We start from the raw sequence: 13,281 nt of genomic DNA, 5'->3' as shown, positions 1-13,281 counted from the left end.
GGAGCCCTGGCCTTGGCCAGGCACGAGCCTGGTGGCTAGCGGCCCTCAGGAGGGCTTCCGCCCAGGGGTGCCTGGTGAGGTGCCCATGTGCGGTCTGCCAGGGAGAGGCGGGGCTGGGGCAGAGCAGGCTGACAGGAGGGGAGGAAGCCAGCCTCCGGGTCCCTCACCAGGCCCTCAATTACTCACGCTCCTGCTGTCCCAGGGCTAATTGTTTCTGAAGCGCCAGCCCATCCATCGCCCTACTCAGCAGCTGCAGGCTTCTCTGTCACCAACCCAAGACCCTGCACAGCATAGGTCACATTCCACTTTTGTCCTTTACTCAGGCAGCACACTCCAGCAACCTCTTTGTCCAAGGAGGTGGTCCACAGATTATGCATGAAACATGGACCAGAGCCAAGTCACTTAGGCGCCTGGGGGGCTCAGTCCTTAAGTGTCTGCCTTCAGCTCAGGTCATGACCCCAGGGTCCTGGGATCAAGCCCGACATCATCGGGCTCCCTGCTCAGCGGGAAGCCTGCTTCTCCCTCTCCCACTCCCCCCGCTTGTGCTCTCTTTCTCTCTCGCTCTCTCTCTCTCTCGCACGTGTGCGCAAAAATAAATAAAATCTCAAAACCCTGATGTCCCAAGTTTGAGAACCACTGGACTCAGGTCAGCTTGCTTGTAAGTGTGGATTCCCACATTTACCCAGCTGTCCCGAGAGGCTGGAAGTGAGGCAGTAGGAGACGCAAGGGATGCTAGTCCTCAAACTGGTATGACAGGAATGTGCCCCAGACCTGGGGCCAAGTGCCCACTTCAGCGGGGGCAGACTGGACAAGGGCCTGGGGCAGCAGATGCATCCCTGGTGGGCCTCTCCTCTCACCCAGCTTCCACAGTCCATTTCTGCATTCACAAACACACATCAGCCAAGCCCAGTCACTCCCCTTAGGATCTGCTGCACCTCTAGCCACGGTGCTTCTGGATCCACCCTCTGCTACCACCCCCATGGCTCGCCCCCTCCGAACAGAGATCCCACCTGCCTCATTACTTAAATAATCTTTATTTCTCATGCACTAGGAAAGATGGGATTGTATGAAACACTGCATTTCACAGCAAAGGCCTCAGTCCAAAACACAACACAGGGGACCAGGTGGATTCAGGTCTGGCCAAAACTCTGGGGACCATTGTGGGGCTGCCACCCGCAGGGCTAGTGACAGATTCAGGACCCTCCAACTGTAGTGGCCCCAGACACAACACAGGGCAGCTACCCCCTCCCACAGAGGCCCAGGAAGCTGACACCAGAAGAGCATGTGGACCAGAGAAAGGACGGAGGAGGCTGCTAGGCAGTGACATGGTGGATGCAGTGGTCCAGCGCCGCCGAGGCCTGAGTCCAGGCCGCCAGGGCTGTGACTGAGCTCTCCGCCCAACTGTGCTCACTGGAACTGCTGGAGTGCCACAGACCCCCGGCAGATACACACGGGCCCCACCTGCCTGCTCCTCAGCCGCACACACAAGACGACATCTGCCCAGATGGGACCCCAAAGGCTAGAGGGGCCAGCCCCCTTCAACCATCCCTAGCCCCTGTGGACACTTAAGATGCCCACCGGACAGCCAGGCTTCAGAGGTCCCTGGGACAGGGCCGTGGGCAGGGCAGCCAGCAAACCTGGGCCACCAGGTACCATCCGAGCCAAGACAAGAGCAAAGCAGATTCTGGGCACCACTTTCCGGGAGGTGGCACCGGGACAGATACAGGTTGGAGACATGCAGGACAAAACAAAGAACGGACACATGCAGACGTGACAGGGCAGGAGGGGTCTGAGGATAAAACGTGGTCAAGGTGCTGAGCTGCGGGGGCAAGGTGGGCCGGGCTCACTGAGGCCCCGGGCTTGTCATGACCCCGCTCTCCTCAGGGATGGTCTCCAGCATCTCACTCTGGACAGCCTGTGTGATGAGAGCCAGCTCCTGGCACAGAGTCTCATAGCGGTAGCCCACACGGATGTCCGGCACGTTCGTACGGCGGATATCATTGCCCTCGGGGCCCTCCTTTGTATAGTTGGGTCCCAGCCAGTGGCTCTTCACCTACAGTGGGCAGGGGTATCAGACAGGGCCGCAGCTAGCTTTGAGGGGCCACTCCCCAGGTCTGAACCATCCCAGGGCCAGCACCCCTGGCACCTCCCCAAACGCAGAGGAGGAGAGGGTGGATACCAGGCTGCAGGCGGGTGGGGGTGGTACCTTGTGGGAGAAGCCGCTCATGAGCACGCTGTTGCGGGCCAGCTCACACATGTCGCAGGAGCTGAGCTTCCACACCTGCGTGGCGATGCTGTACTCCTCCATTAGTGGCTCCTGCACAGGCCAGGTGCCCTCAGACGGGAGCACGCGGGCCTGCCACCCAGTCCCCATGCCCCTGTCCTTGCACCACCCCCCCGCACCCCTCCCCCTTCTCGGCAGGATGGCAGGAATTGCCCCAGGATGTGCTGCACTCCACCAGCAGGGGGCAGCACCAGCGCCGAGCCCCAGGGTCCTGTCCCAGGACCACCTGTGGCCCGGTTCTGACCTTGGTGAAGTGGAACTGCAGGGGATCATCAGTGGACAGCGAGACCATGAGCCCACGGGACAGGTACTCGGGGAGCGGGTTCCGGTGGTAGCTGAGGAACAGGCTGTTGTTGCTGAGCGGAGACATGGCGATGCCAATCTGGGCCAGGTAATACAGGTACTGCAGGACTGGGGCCTGCGTGGGCAGCGGGGAGGGGCCTGTCAGGCGGCCTCAAGGCTGGGGAGGACACCTGGCTCTGGGGTTGCAGGCCACAGTGGAGGGGGCGGGGAGCCCAGCCTCGGCCTCACGTACATAGGGTCATTTACAGCCAAGATCCAAGCAAGGGCCGCAGTGTGGGGGCTGGGCCGTGCAGGGGTCCAAACAGGGGGTTTGGTGAGGAGAGAGATCAGTTGCTGAAGAGGCTCGAAGGGTTGAAAGGGAGGTGAGCGATCGGGAGGGGAGGCTGGGGGTGCAGGCCCTGACCTTGCGCAGAAGCAGCCCGTGAGAAATGTTCTCGGCCAGCATGAAGGCCGACACCAGGTGGTGGATGGGCCCTGCTTCCCCACAGTGTGGCCTCAGCACAAACGTGTGGAAGCCCCTCTGCCTGGGGGCAGAAAGACAGTGTCAGCTCCCCAGCCCGGGCTCCCGAGCCCCCCACCCGGTGACCGCCTAGACCTGGGACAAAGTGCCAGGGGCAGATTCTTGGCTGTGAGGGCTGAGCCCAGAAAGAACTCCCTGGGTCCAGGAGTGGGAGCAAGGGGTGGGTCGGGGCTCCGGTGGCCCCAGGGCAGGGGGAGCAGAGACACCACACTGGAGGAACAGGCACCTGCGCAGGTGGTTCAGCATGGCCATGTTGGCAAAGGTGTAATACAGGTAGTAGGCATAGGGTGGGTTGTCCTCCTCCACCCAAGCCTTGGGGAGAGGGCTCTCCAGGTTGAAGACGTGGTTCTCAGGCTTAGACTCATCATCCACGCTGTCGAAGCCATCCACCTGGCCCAGAATGCTGGGGTCAGGTCCGGAGCTGCAGCGACCCCTGAGGCAGGCCGCCCTCCCCCTCCCCTGCCCCATGCAGCCCCTCACGTGCTCCAAGAAGAGGTGCAGCTCCGGGTGGCTGGCAGGGTGCACAGTGGCTTCAAACAGTGGCAGGAAGATGTTCTCCAGCATCTCCTGGAAGTTGGCTAGCTGGCCCTTTGTACGGTACACGTCGCTGCAGGCAAGACACGCACACACACAGGACGTGCGGTCACCAAGCATCAGAGCCCGGCCCGCACGCACCAGAGCACTTCTGCACGACCCTGGGTGGGCCAGGCTGGGCAGACCACAAGCGGAACCAGGGGGTAGCCCTCCCACTCAGAGGGCTCGGCTGGGGCGGGGGAGGACCCGCCACCCCGGGCAGGCAGGAGGCAGGTGCTGTCCCCTTGAACCCTGCCACCCACGTTCCCTCCCGCTCTGAGGGACACTCACAAGAGGCGGGGCACTTGCACGAGCCAGCGCACATTGGGAGAGTGTACTCGGTGCTTCACGGCCCAGAACGCCAGCTTGTCCCACTCATCCCTCGAGCGCCCATAGATGGAGAGCCGCAGCTCTGCGTTCTGGTATTTGCTCTCCTCCAGGTCAGACATCACTTCCTGAAAGACACGCAGGGGTGGGGGCGGAGGGGGGCAACCGTCACACCCACCTACCCATGACACCCGGCTCCCATGCGGTCGGGGGTAGGGCTGCTCAAGGCTCTTGCTACCCCTGCCCATGGGCCTGGGCAGTCCCTTCTCCTCACCTTGATAATGTGGGCAAAGTACTTTCCAGAAACCCTATTGTCGGTCTTGATGAAGATCTCTCGGAGGACAGACTCCCCAATGGGGTTGTACTTGGCATTGAACTTGTCAAAGCGATGGAAGGTGTTCCTGTCCTGGGGAAGATGGGCAGGCCCAGGTCACCCCTGTCTCTGGGCCACACACTGACCCAGCCCCTCAGCCAGTGGGACAGACCGCGTGCATGTCCAGCGTGTCCACACTCAGGTCGTAAGCAGTGAGATTCATGCTCTCAAAGACCTCCCGCAGCGTCTGCTCGCGGCCCTGCTCCACGTGCACGATCTCCTCCAGATGTCGCTTCATCGCGCGTTTGATGAAGCGCAGCAGATGCTTCTGGTTCATGCAGGACGAGGCATGGATGTGTGTGTCCACCTGGGGTGCAATGGGGGGCCGCTGGGTTCCCTGGAGGCCAGTCCACAAGGGAGGCCAGGCAGGGGCGCAGGGCCGGACATGTGGGGAGGGCCCACCTTCCGGATGTTGTAGAAATCTCGGTGTGGCACCTTCTTCTGGGCGGCCAGCTCCTTCATCTCGTTGAGCAGCACGTGCATCTGGAACTTGGAGCTCAGGTACTGTAGGCGGCGGTAGCAGAAGGACTTTCTGGACAGGGAGAGAACAAGGCAGGGGCACTGAGCCACAAGCAGAGAGGGGAGGGGACAGGACTGAGGCTGCGGGGGGGGGGGGAGGGGAGACAGATGGAGGGAAAGGCTAGGTCTCGGTGACTGTGAAGGGGTGAGAGGTGGTGGCAGGTGTTTGCGGCAGGGCTGCAGCTGGGCAGTCTGGGCTGGAAGGAAGCCAAGTGTCTGGGCCAGGCAGGGACTCACATGGGGCCGTTGATTATCAGGGCCATCAGCACATTGACATCCGCCACAAATTCCTGCAGGTCAGGGTAAGGCAGCTCCACTTCTGGACAACTGGCAGATAAGGGGAGCTCAGGTGAGGGAAGCAAATCATGCCCCGTGGGCCCTCCCAAGCTGGGGCAGCCCCCACACAGCTCTCCCCCCAGCACTCCCCACACCCGCTTACTGCTCATCGGGTTCCCTGCGGGTGTAGACATGCACCACGCCCTGCACCATGCGCAGACCCAAGCCCAGGTCCCCAGGCATGGTGCTTGGCTCACAGTACTCATAGGGGTGCTGCTCCAGCGCAGGGGGGTGCACCGGGGCATCTGCAGGGTGGGGAGGGTGGAGTCAGGGCTAGGGCTCTTCCAGGCCACCTGCTGCCCAGCCCAGAGGCCCCACAGAGAGGGAGAGCTCCTGCCCCTGCCTCCACCCACCATGGGCCAAGGGGCTGGCATGAGCCTGGGTGGGGGAAAGCAGGCAGGGTGGAGGTTCCCGGGCACCAAAGCTCAGGGAGTCGGGGACACCAGGGCTCTTGGAGCAGGGCAGGGATGGGGAGTCCCACCAGCGGACACGGGGGTGTCGGGGCCCTGCTCGTAGGTCCGTGTCTCCAGAGGCTTCTCAGCCAGCTGCTGCAGGTACCGGCGCGTGGTGGGGCAGAAACTCTGCAGCGACAGGGCCATGTACTTTTCCCGGATGAAGAGTGCCCGCACCACGCTCTTGGCTGCATCCAGCAGGTCTGTAAATGGCACCTGGAGCCAAGACATGGGGTCACTCTCCTTGCTCTCAGACCCAGACCAGGCTCACCCGCATCCCTTCCCCGAAGCCTTGACCCCGGAAACAGTGCATCAACTAGCTCCCAGCCACAGACCCTTTGCCCGCCCCTCCCCCCCACAGGTTTTGGAAAGAGAAATGCCCTCTCTAGGCCGCACCCAGCTCCCAAGCAGGGGGAGCCCACGGGGACTCCTGGAGTCAAGAGGGGTAGAGACCCAAGGCCCTGCCCACACTGACCCCACACTTCTCCTCGCCGGTGATGGTGACCCGCTGAAATTCCCGCTCTAGCACCACGTCTCGCTCCCGCAGGCCCCGGTCACCTTGCCCCTCGCCCTGCTCCTTGTAGAGCCTACGAGTGGAGAGCACAAGGGAGGGGGCTAGAGCCAGCAGCAGGACAGGCCCCACAGCCCCACAGCCCTCCGCGCCCCTCTGCCCTCCTCACTGGAGGTCCGAGGCACTGTCTGTCTTCAGGAAATCTTGCTTGGCCCGAAGCAGGATGTCCGGCTCCAGCCTAGAAGGGAGAGGGGCAAGAGGTCAGGCCGATGACAAGGGATGGCCCTGGTGGTCAGGTCCCTGCCCCGTGCCGGCTGCTGTGCCCCTGTTGTTCCTCATGGCCCCGTGGGGCCGTGGAACCCTGCACTGTGGCTGCTGTCTGGCCCCCACGTTACAGATGAGAAAGCCCACCCAGAAGCTGAGCGACACATTCTAGGCCACACGGGTGGGTACAAGACAGAGCCAGAACCCAAGAGCCTGCCTCCAAAGCCTGCACTTCATATCACCGGTCTACGCTCCCTCCCCAGCCGGTCCAAGGGAGCACAGGATGGGAGAGGGACAGGGACAGGACTCTGAGAGTGTCCCAGTAGAGAGAGAGGGACACTGGGCAGACCACCCCCGTGTCCCCTAGCCCCGACCCCACAGCAGCCTGGCCGTGCCCCCTCCACCCATGGCTGCCTGCTGGACTCTGGGCCTGGGGCCTTACTTGACATCCTGGCTGATCTGCCTCTCCAGGCGCTGCCTCCGCTCCTCCAGCTGCTCGATGGGGCTCTCCTCAGGGAACTCGTATGGAGCGCTGCGGAGCTCGCTCTCAGCCAGGGAGCGGCTGAACAGCTCCTGGTGGGAGGGAAGGCAGTGTCAGTGCGCCAGGCCCTCCCTTGCAGAGTCTCAGGATGGGGAGCTGCAGGTACCTGGGAGAGGCTAGGGATTGGGGCACAGCCAAGCGTGGAGTAAGGGGACGGCTGAGATGGAGGGGTGTGGGGAGCAGAGACAGGGCACGGGGACAGCAGTGGAGGGACACAGGGTGCGGTGCCAGGCGATACCTCGGCGATCTCCTTGCATTTGCCATCCATGGACGTGCGTAGGTCGAGTGGGAAGTGCTTGAGGCAGGGGGCAGGGCCTGGCAGGGATCGGGCAGACTGCAGCGGAGGGGCCCCCAGCCCACCCCGAGCCTCTGTGGAGACAGCGATGCCAGGGTCAAAGGGTGGAGGGCAGGGCCTGTGTGCACTAGAAGCCCTGGGCCCCTGCACACCCCAGGCCTGTCCCAAAGAGAGGCCAGGGTCCTGGAAAGTGGGCAGTCCCTCCTCAGAGGCTGAGGATCAGGCCTGCATGTGGCTCCCAAAGGACCTCACCCTCACAGTCTAGCACGGTGCCCCTCAGCCATTCCAGGCTCAGGAGTGGGGGGCTCCCGAGGCTGCCTCTAGAGTGACCCGCTGCCTCAGGGAGCAGGAGACCTCCTACAGGCAGGCACACACGTACACACACACACACACACCTCCCGGGTGCTCATTAAGGACCTGGTGGCCAGGCCCACATCTTCCAGGGCACACATGTACACACACACGTACACACACACACACACACACACACACACACACCTCCCGGGTGCTCATTAAGGACCTGGTGGCCAGGCCCACATCTTCCAGGGCAGGCAGGCCAGCCCGGATCAGACCTGCTTCTGGACCCAGCAAGCCTCCTCTCGGAACCCCAGGGCCTGCACCCGACATCCCAGACCTACACAGCACGAGCGAGTCGCATCTGCCACTCAGCTCTGACCTGGGGACCAGACCCCAAGGGAAGAGGAGGAGGGGAAGTGGAGGGCCTAGTTGGCAGCAGGAACCCTACCTCCTCCCCAGTGGCGTGCCCTCTCCCCCGGACCCCAGGGCGGCCAAGATGTGGCCCGGCCCCCGGCTGCCCCTCCCACTGCTGGCTGCCCCTCCAAAGGGGACTGCCACAAACAGTCTGCGCCACTCAGAGGCCCCAGGATCTGGGCCGGAGGCCCCAGGGAGGGCCTGGGGAAGGGATTAGCAGAAGCCAGGGCCTCTCCACATGGAGGGCAGAACTCCTCAGCCGCACCACCAGGAGGCTGGCACTAAAGGCCTCGAAGCTGCTAGTCTAGAGGGGCTGCCTGAGCTCCCAGCCAAGTGAGACCCTCCCTGGGCTACCAGCCCCACCCTCCCCACCAGGAAGCTCTCCACACCAAACTGGGCTCTCCCAGCCTGCTCTGAATGGTGCTCCCTTCCAGCACGCTCCTTTCCCCTCGGCGCCGGGTCTTAGGGATGGATTGGAGGCTCTGCCCAGGTAGCGTGCCTTAAAGTCTGTGGGCTCACTTCACGATCCCCCAGAGTTGGGTCCCAAGGCTGGACAAAGGGAAGAGGAGGTGCCTGCCCTAGATCCAGGACCCAGCCCCCGCTCTCCCTGGTGCCGGCCTGGATCCTACCTAGAGTTCAGGCAGCTCCAGCCAGCAGCCCTGTGCCCCTCGCCCGCCGGTTTGCTGAGTGGGGCTGTAGCCAGTCCCCCAGGACAGCTCAGGGGCCGGCACGGGCTGTACCAAGTGCAGCTGCATGCAGGGGAGACCCTAGGATGACAGCAAGCAGGGGGCTAGGGAGGCCCAGGGGAACCAGAAATCAAGGGAAGGAGCATCAGAGTTGGGAGATCAGAGAAACCTCAGAAGGGAACAGTTTTAACCTCTACAGTACCAGCGCCCAACCTAAAGTGGAGCCCCCAAGGGGGTGGAGCAGGGTAGGCTGACCCGGGCAGGGCAGTCTGGCTGGGAGGGGCCGGGCCTCCTTAAAACGCACTACTCTGGGGAATAGTGAGTGGGTAGGGCCAGGGTGGCCAAAGGGGTGGGGGGAGAAGAGGGGACAAGCAGCCTGAGCAGCCCTCCCTTCCGTACACAACAGCCCCAGGCCAGCTTCCCCTGCCCTGTGGCCTTGTTTTGCTCACCACTGTCCCCTGGGTCCCTGGGGACAGACAAAGCCTCTTCCAGGGACAGAAGTTGGCTGGCAGTGAGGGAAGTGACTCAGTCCCGGTAGGGACCAGGTACTGAGCTTCTCTGCTGCCCATGGGGCCTGATTCATGGCTCCCCAGACCTCCAGCCTCCTCTTGAAGCCTATCGTCGGGAACAAACCGTCCAGGAGAAGTGTGGGAGATAAGGGACTAGAATTTGGAGGACTTGAGTCTGACTCTATTCCCACTTACTAGCATGTCTCTGCCTCCCACAGGCTTCAAGTCCTGTCTATAATGGGGTGATAAGCGGGTCCTGCCCTGTCTACCCACCCACTGCCGTACGGCTCATAGAGACAGAGCTCTGCAACTGTTGTGTTAAACACCATTCTCTACGATTATGAACTCCCGGGACGCTCCAAGCACTTACCACGCACAGTCCAACCTTCTAGAGAGGGTGGGAGGTTCTCGGGCCCAGGGCAGGCCGGCACAACCAAGCAGTGAAGGGTAGCAAAGAGACCGGAATTTGACAGGGGTAGAGATGGGGGTTGACACTATCTCATACTCGCAAGAGGGCAGAGCAGGAAGAGAAAAGAAAGATGGGCACCTGCTCCACACCCAGGGTGTAAGATGGAGCCCGCTGTCCTTTCCTGCCCAAGAGCCCCGGTCTTACACAACTCCTGCCTTCCAGACCCCGGCAGGGGAGGCCGCCCACAGACCTCCAGGGCTGGTCTCTATCAGGTCAGCAGGAGCTGAACTGAAGGTCCTAATCTCAACCTCCCGCCTTAGCAGGGTGGCCCAGGACCTCCACAGAAGCACTGTGGTGACCAGGACAGGCTCCAGCAGCCAGAGCCATTCCTCCAGGCCTGCAGGCCCCTGCCCGGGGTTCCAGGGCTTCATTAGAGGTGACAGGCAGTAGCCTCCACACTCCCTGAGGCCAGGCCTAGAAGACCCAAGCTTCCTGCCTGCTGGTCCCTTCCCCAGAGTCTGTGCACTGCACCACACACACGAGTAGTCCACCAAAAGCCAGAGGGGCCTGCTCCCACCAACAAACCTCATCTACCCTCTGACCAGGCGCCCCCTCACTCACTGCCAGGACTGCCTCAGTCGAGAGGCAGAGACGTGCCCAAGACTTCGACCCCTAAGTCTCAGATGTTCCCACCGAGTGACCACCCAAAGATGTACAGATCTAGCCCCAGGGGACACACTCTCTGGAGGGCCCAGACCTGAGCACAGAAAACACAGACCCTCAGGCCAGCACTGACCTCTGGGCAGTATTTTCAATGGCACAAGAAAATACTGGAGATGGAATGGTCAGGCTACAGGTACAGATAGCTGCTGAGGGAAGGGGGAGAAGACACTGGCTTGACCCGGTCACCAAAATAGGGGGCGGGGGTCCTTCCTTAGCCACAAGGCCTGGGGCAGCAGACAGCAGGTAGATATCCCTCAGCAAGCAGACTCAGGCAGCCTAGCCCTCAGGAACACAGCCACACCATGCTGCCTGCTCCAAATGGTGCAGAGATGCCTACCAGAGTGGGAGGCAAACCAAAGGGTGCAGGCGCACACAAGTAGGCAGCAGCCCCAGCCCGAGCCCCAAAAACAGGCCTGGCCCAAGGACACCCCACACTTCCAAGGAAGCCCACAGGAAAAACCAGGAATGGACAAACAGCAAATGATGGCCACCGTTGAGCCCCCAGCCCCTGGGATGCCTGGTGGCAACGAGTGTGCCCTAACGTCAGACCCCACCCCGCCCCCCAGGAAAGGGATTCGAGATCTGGGGTCCTAGAAATAAGAACTAAGCACAGGAGGACGCCTGAGCCTGCCCGGTAAAGACACAGCCGCCAGCAAGTGTGGCCAGCCCACAAACCAGCCAGTCCCACACATCTCCCTCTCCATTCACACACACGCTCCGCATGCACACAGTCTTAGCACATCCGCACGCTGACACGTGTGCAAACACACCTCTTGCTGCACCCACACCTGCTCCCACTCCTCGTTACAGAGGGCAGCACCCCCAACACAGAACCTGTCACCTTCCACCCCACCTCCCAAGCCAGCTGTCCCTGGGACCGAGGACAAGGAGGGGCATCACCCCAGAGGAGGTGCAGTGGCCTGGGCCAGCGGTGGTGGGGCAGAGCCAGCGCCTGAGGCCAGGAAGCACACACTCACCTGGTACTGCAGAGGAGGCCTGCAAGCTGACCCGCTTCTTAAAGGGATATTTGGCCTTGGGGTTGCTGGGGCCAGATGGGTTGGATGCCATGGCTCGAGCGGCGGAGATGGCGGGGGGAGTCTGAGCCGCACCAGCTGGGCCTCGCTCTGCCACATCCAACCCCTTCCTCCGCCCCGCCCCCAGCGGGAGTGACTGATGCAGGAAGCAGAAGCCCCGCAGGCGGAAGAGGCCCTGGCCACGATTTCTGATGTTGTCTAGGCAACCTCGGGCAGGGGGGCCTCCATCCCCGCCTCTTATTCCCTCCCTTCCCTCCTCAGACCCTGGAGTGACGCGACTGCTGCTAGCTGGGACTAGGGGGCGGGGGGCGGGGGTGGGGGGTGGAGGGGGAGGTGAGCAGACAAGATGGGGAAGGGCCAGCTCCCAGCACTCCACTGACCCCTTCAGGAGCCCTTGCCCCTTGCCAAGGCTCTGGGGCACAGGAGTCAAAGTCCGGGCTAGCTGGTCCAGCCAGCATGGGGGAAAAAATAATAATAAACAGGAATCCAGCGCGAGGTCCCCCAAGCTCAGAACACATTGTCTCAGAGCAGGCGTACTGCGTGAAAACCCAGACCCTATGGGGCACAGTCCCCTTTTCTCTTCTCTGTCAGGCTCCCAGCCCCAGGCGTAGTCCAGCTCTGTGAGGATGGGGGTAGAACTGAGAATCCCGGCCCAGTAGGGAGGAGCCTGTCTTGGGAAAATTCCACTGGCCGGCAGAAGCTACCTTCTGGGAAGGCAGGAGGCAGGGGCTTCTCTGGGGGGCTAGGAAAGAGCCCCCAGCAACTTCTGACTTTTCTGTCTTTTCGCACTCAGGCTCTGCTCTCCCAGGCCCGCCCCAGGAGGAGACGGCCAACTTCCCTAGGTCTGCAGGCTGTGCTGAGACCCCCACCCTTTTGTCACCCTGCCCATGCACTTCTCTGTCCCAGAGACCCCACCCCCCACCCCCAAGAGGCGCGCACATACACTCACCTGAGGCCATGCTGCCCGAGCCCGCAGGGGTATCAGGGAGGCTGCCCGCCAGGGTCTGCCCAGCCAGGAAGCGGGGGTCGCAAAGGAGGGGAGGAGGGCCGGGACCCCGACCCTGGCCCAGTCGCTCCGAGGACCCCTGCCCTGGCACTGCGATGGAAGAAGTAAGGCAGTCTTTCAAAATTGCCCGGAGGCGGGAGGTGGACCCCGGCAGACCTCTGCTGCTGCACTGGCCTCGAAGACCCCGAGTCCCGACCCCCAGCTCTCTGCCCAAGAGGCGAGCAGGCCACGTGCTTCCCAGAGAGCAGGACCCGGAACTCGTCTGATCTTCTCTCCACACTCTCTGGGTGTTCGGGATCGGACTACCGTAGCCGGACTGTGGGGCAGTCACGCAACAGGTGCGACCCCATCAAAGCCTCGCCAGCTCCACCGAGCTTCTCGGCCGCCCAAGGCCCCGCCAGATCCGAGGCCCCGCCCCCGCCGGGCAGGCCCCGCCCCCGCCGTGTTCCGCTTCCCCGCGCCACGTGGGCAGCCGCCACTCCGCAGTTGGCCGGCCGGGTCTTGGGCAAGTTCTGTGCGTCAGCTTCCTCATCCATGAAATGGGTGGTGTAATCGCACTCAAGAGAGTTACTGTGAGCATTAAATCTTAAGCACTTTTTCACGGTGCTGGCACTAAGTCCGTGGCCAATAAAAGATAACTAGTAGTGTCTCAAGATTAATTCACTTTTATAAGTCCTACCTCGGCATTCTCACTCTGGGTCGTCCGTTTTCTTCTGGCAGGCGTAGATAAACAGGGTGTGCCCTGCAATTCTGGCTCCCCTTCCCGCATTTACTTCTATATTTATTGGTTAAAAGCTTAGGCCCTATAGCCAGAATGCGTGGGTTCAATTCCATACTCCTCCATCTACTTAGTGATTGACGTTGTTGGTAAAGTTACTGGACTCAGTGCTCTATTTCGTTAAGAG

General features: G+C 62.1%; 1 protein-coding gene across 4 annotated transcripts; it reads right to left on the bottom strand.

Annotated features, from left to right (window-relative positions):
* Positions 1-1,015: 1,015 nt before the first annotated feature.
* Positions 1,016-12,789, bottom strand: AMPD2 (adenosine monophosphate deaminase 2). 4 transcript variants are annotated; one of them, XM_027607884.2, is made up of 18 exons: positions 12,320-12,789; positions 7,242-7,372; positions 6,905-7,035; positions 6,368-6,436; positions 6,163-6,274; positions 5,717-5,903; positions 5,339-5,480; positions 5,137-5,226; positions 4,783-4,912; positions 4,493-4,687; positions 4,282-4,413; positions 3,972-4,135; positions 3,588-3,714; positions 3,334-3,497; positions 2,991-3,111; positions 2,529-2,702; positions 2,207-2,317; positions 1,016-2,053 (listed from the first exon to the last, which is right to left on the bottom strand). In XM_027607884.2, exons 1-18 carry the CDS (start codon positions 12,327-12,329, stop codon positions 1,844-1,846), a joined length of 2,400 nt encoding a protein of 799 aa, XP_027463685.1. In that variant the 5' UTR covers positions 12,330-12,789; the 3' UTR covers positions 1,016-1,843. The 4 variants fall into 4 exon arrangements, with proteins under 4 accessions (XP_027463685.1, XP_027463674.1, XP_027463689.1 ...); XM_027607873.1 differs by lacking the exon at positions 12,320-12,789 and adding an exon at positions 11,314-11,976; XM_027607888.1 differs by lacking the exon at positions 12,320-12,789 and adding an exon at positions 8,639-8,700.
* Positions 12,790-13,281: the final 492 nt, after the last annotated feature.

The sequence above is a fragment of the Zalophus californianus genome, chromosome 4 (genome assembly GCF_009762305.2).
Source record: "Zalophus californianus isolate mZalCal1 chromosome 4, mZalCal1.pri.v2, whole genome shotgun sequence".
Classification (NCBI taxonomy): Eukaryota; Metazoa; Chordata; class Mammalia; order Carnivora; family Otariidae; genus Zalophus; species Zalophus californianus.
Note: the sequence above shows the minus strand (reverse complement) of the source record. Positions and strands in the feature narration are given on the sequence as shown.

What these genes read in the sequence shown, in the direction of transcription:
- AMPD2 (XM_027607873.1), bottom strand. Translation starts at nt 11,404, where the DNA reads ATGGCATCCAACCCATCTGGCCCCAGCAACCCCAAGGCCAAATATCCC. An exon ending in GGCCTCCTCTGCAGTACCAG is followed by an intron (nt 7,373 to 11,313) that starts GTGAGTGTGTGC and finishes CTGTCTCCACAG; the next exon opens with AGGCTCGGGGTGGGCTGGGG. An exon ending in ACACGCTGGACATGCACGCG is followed by an intron (nt 4,414 to 4,492) that starts GTCTGTCCCACT and finishes CATCTTCCCCAG; the next exon opens with GACAGGAACACCTTCCATCG.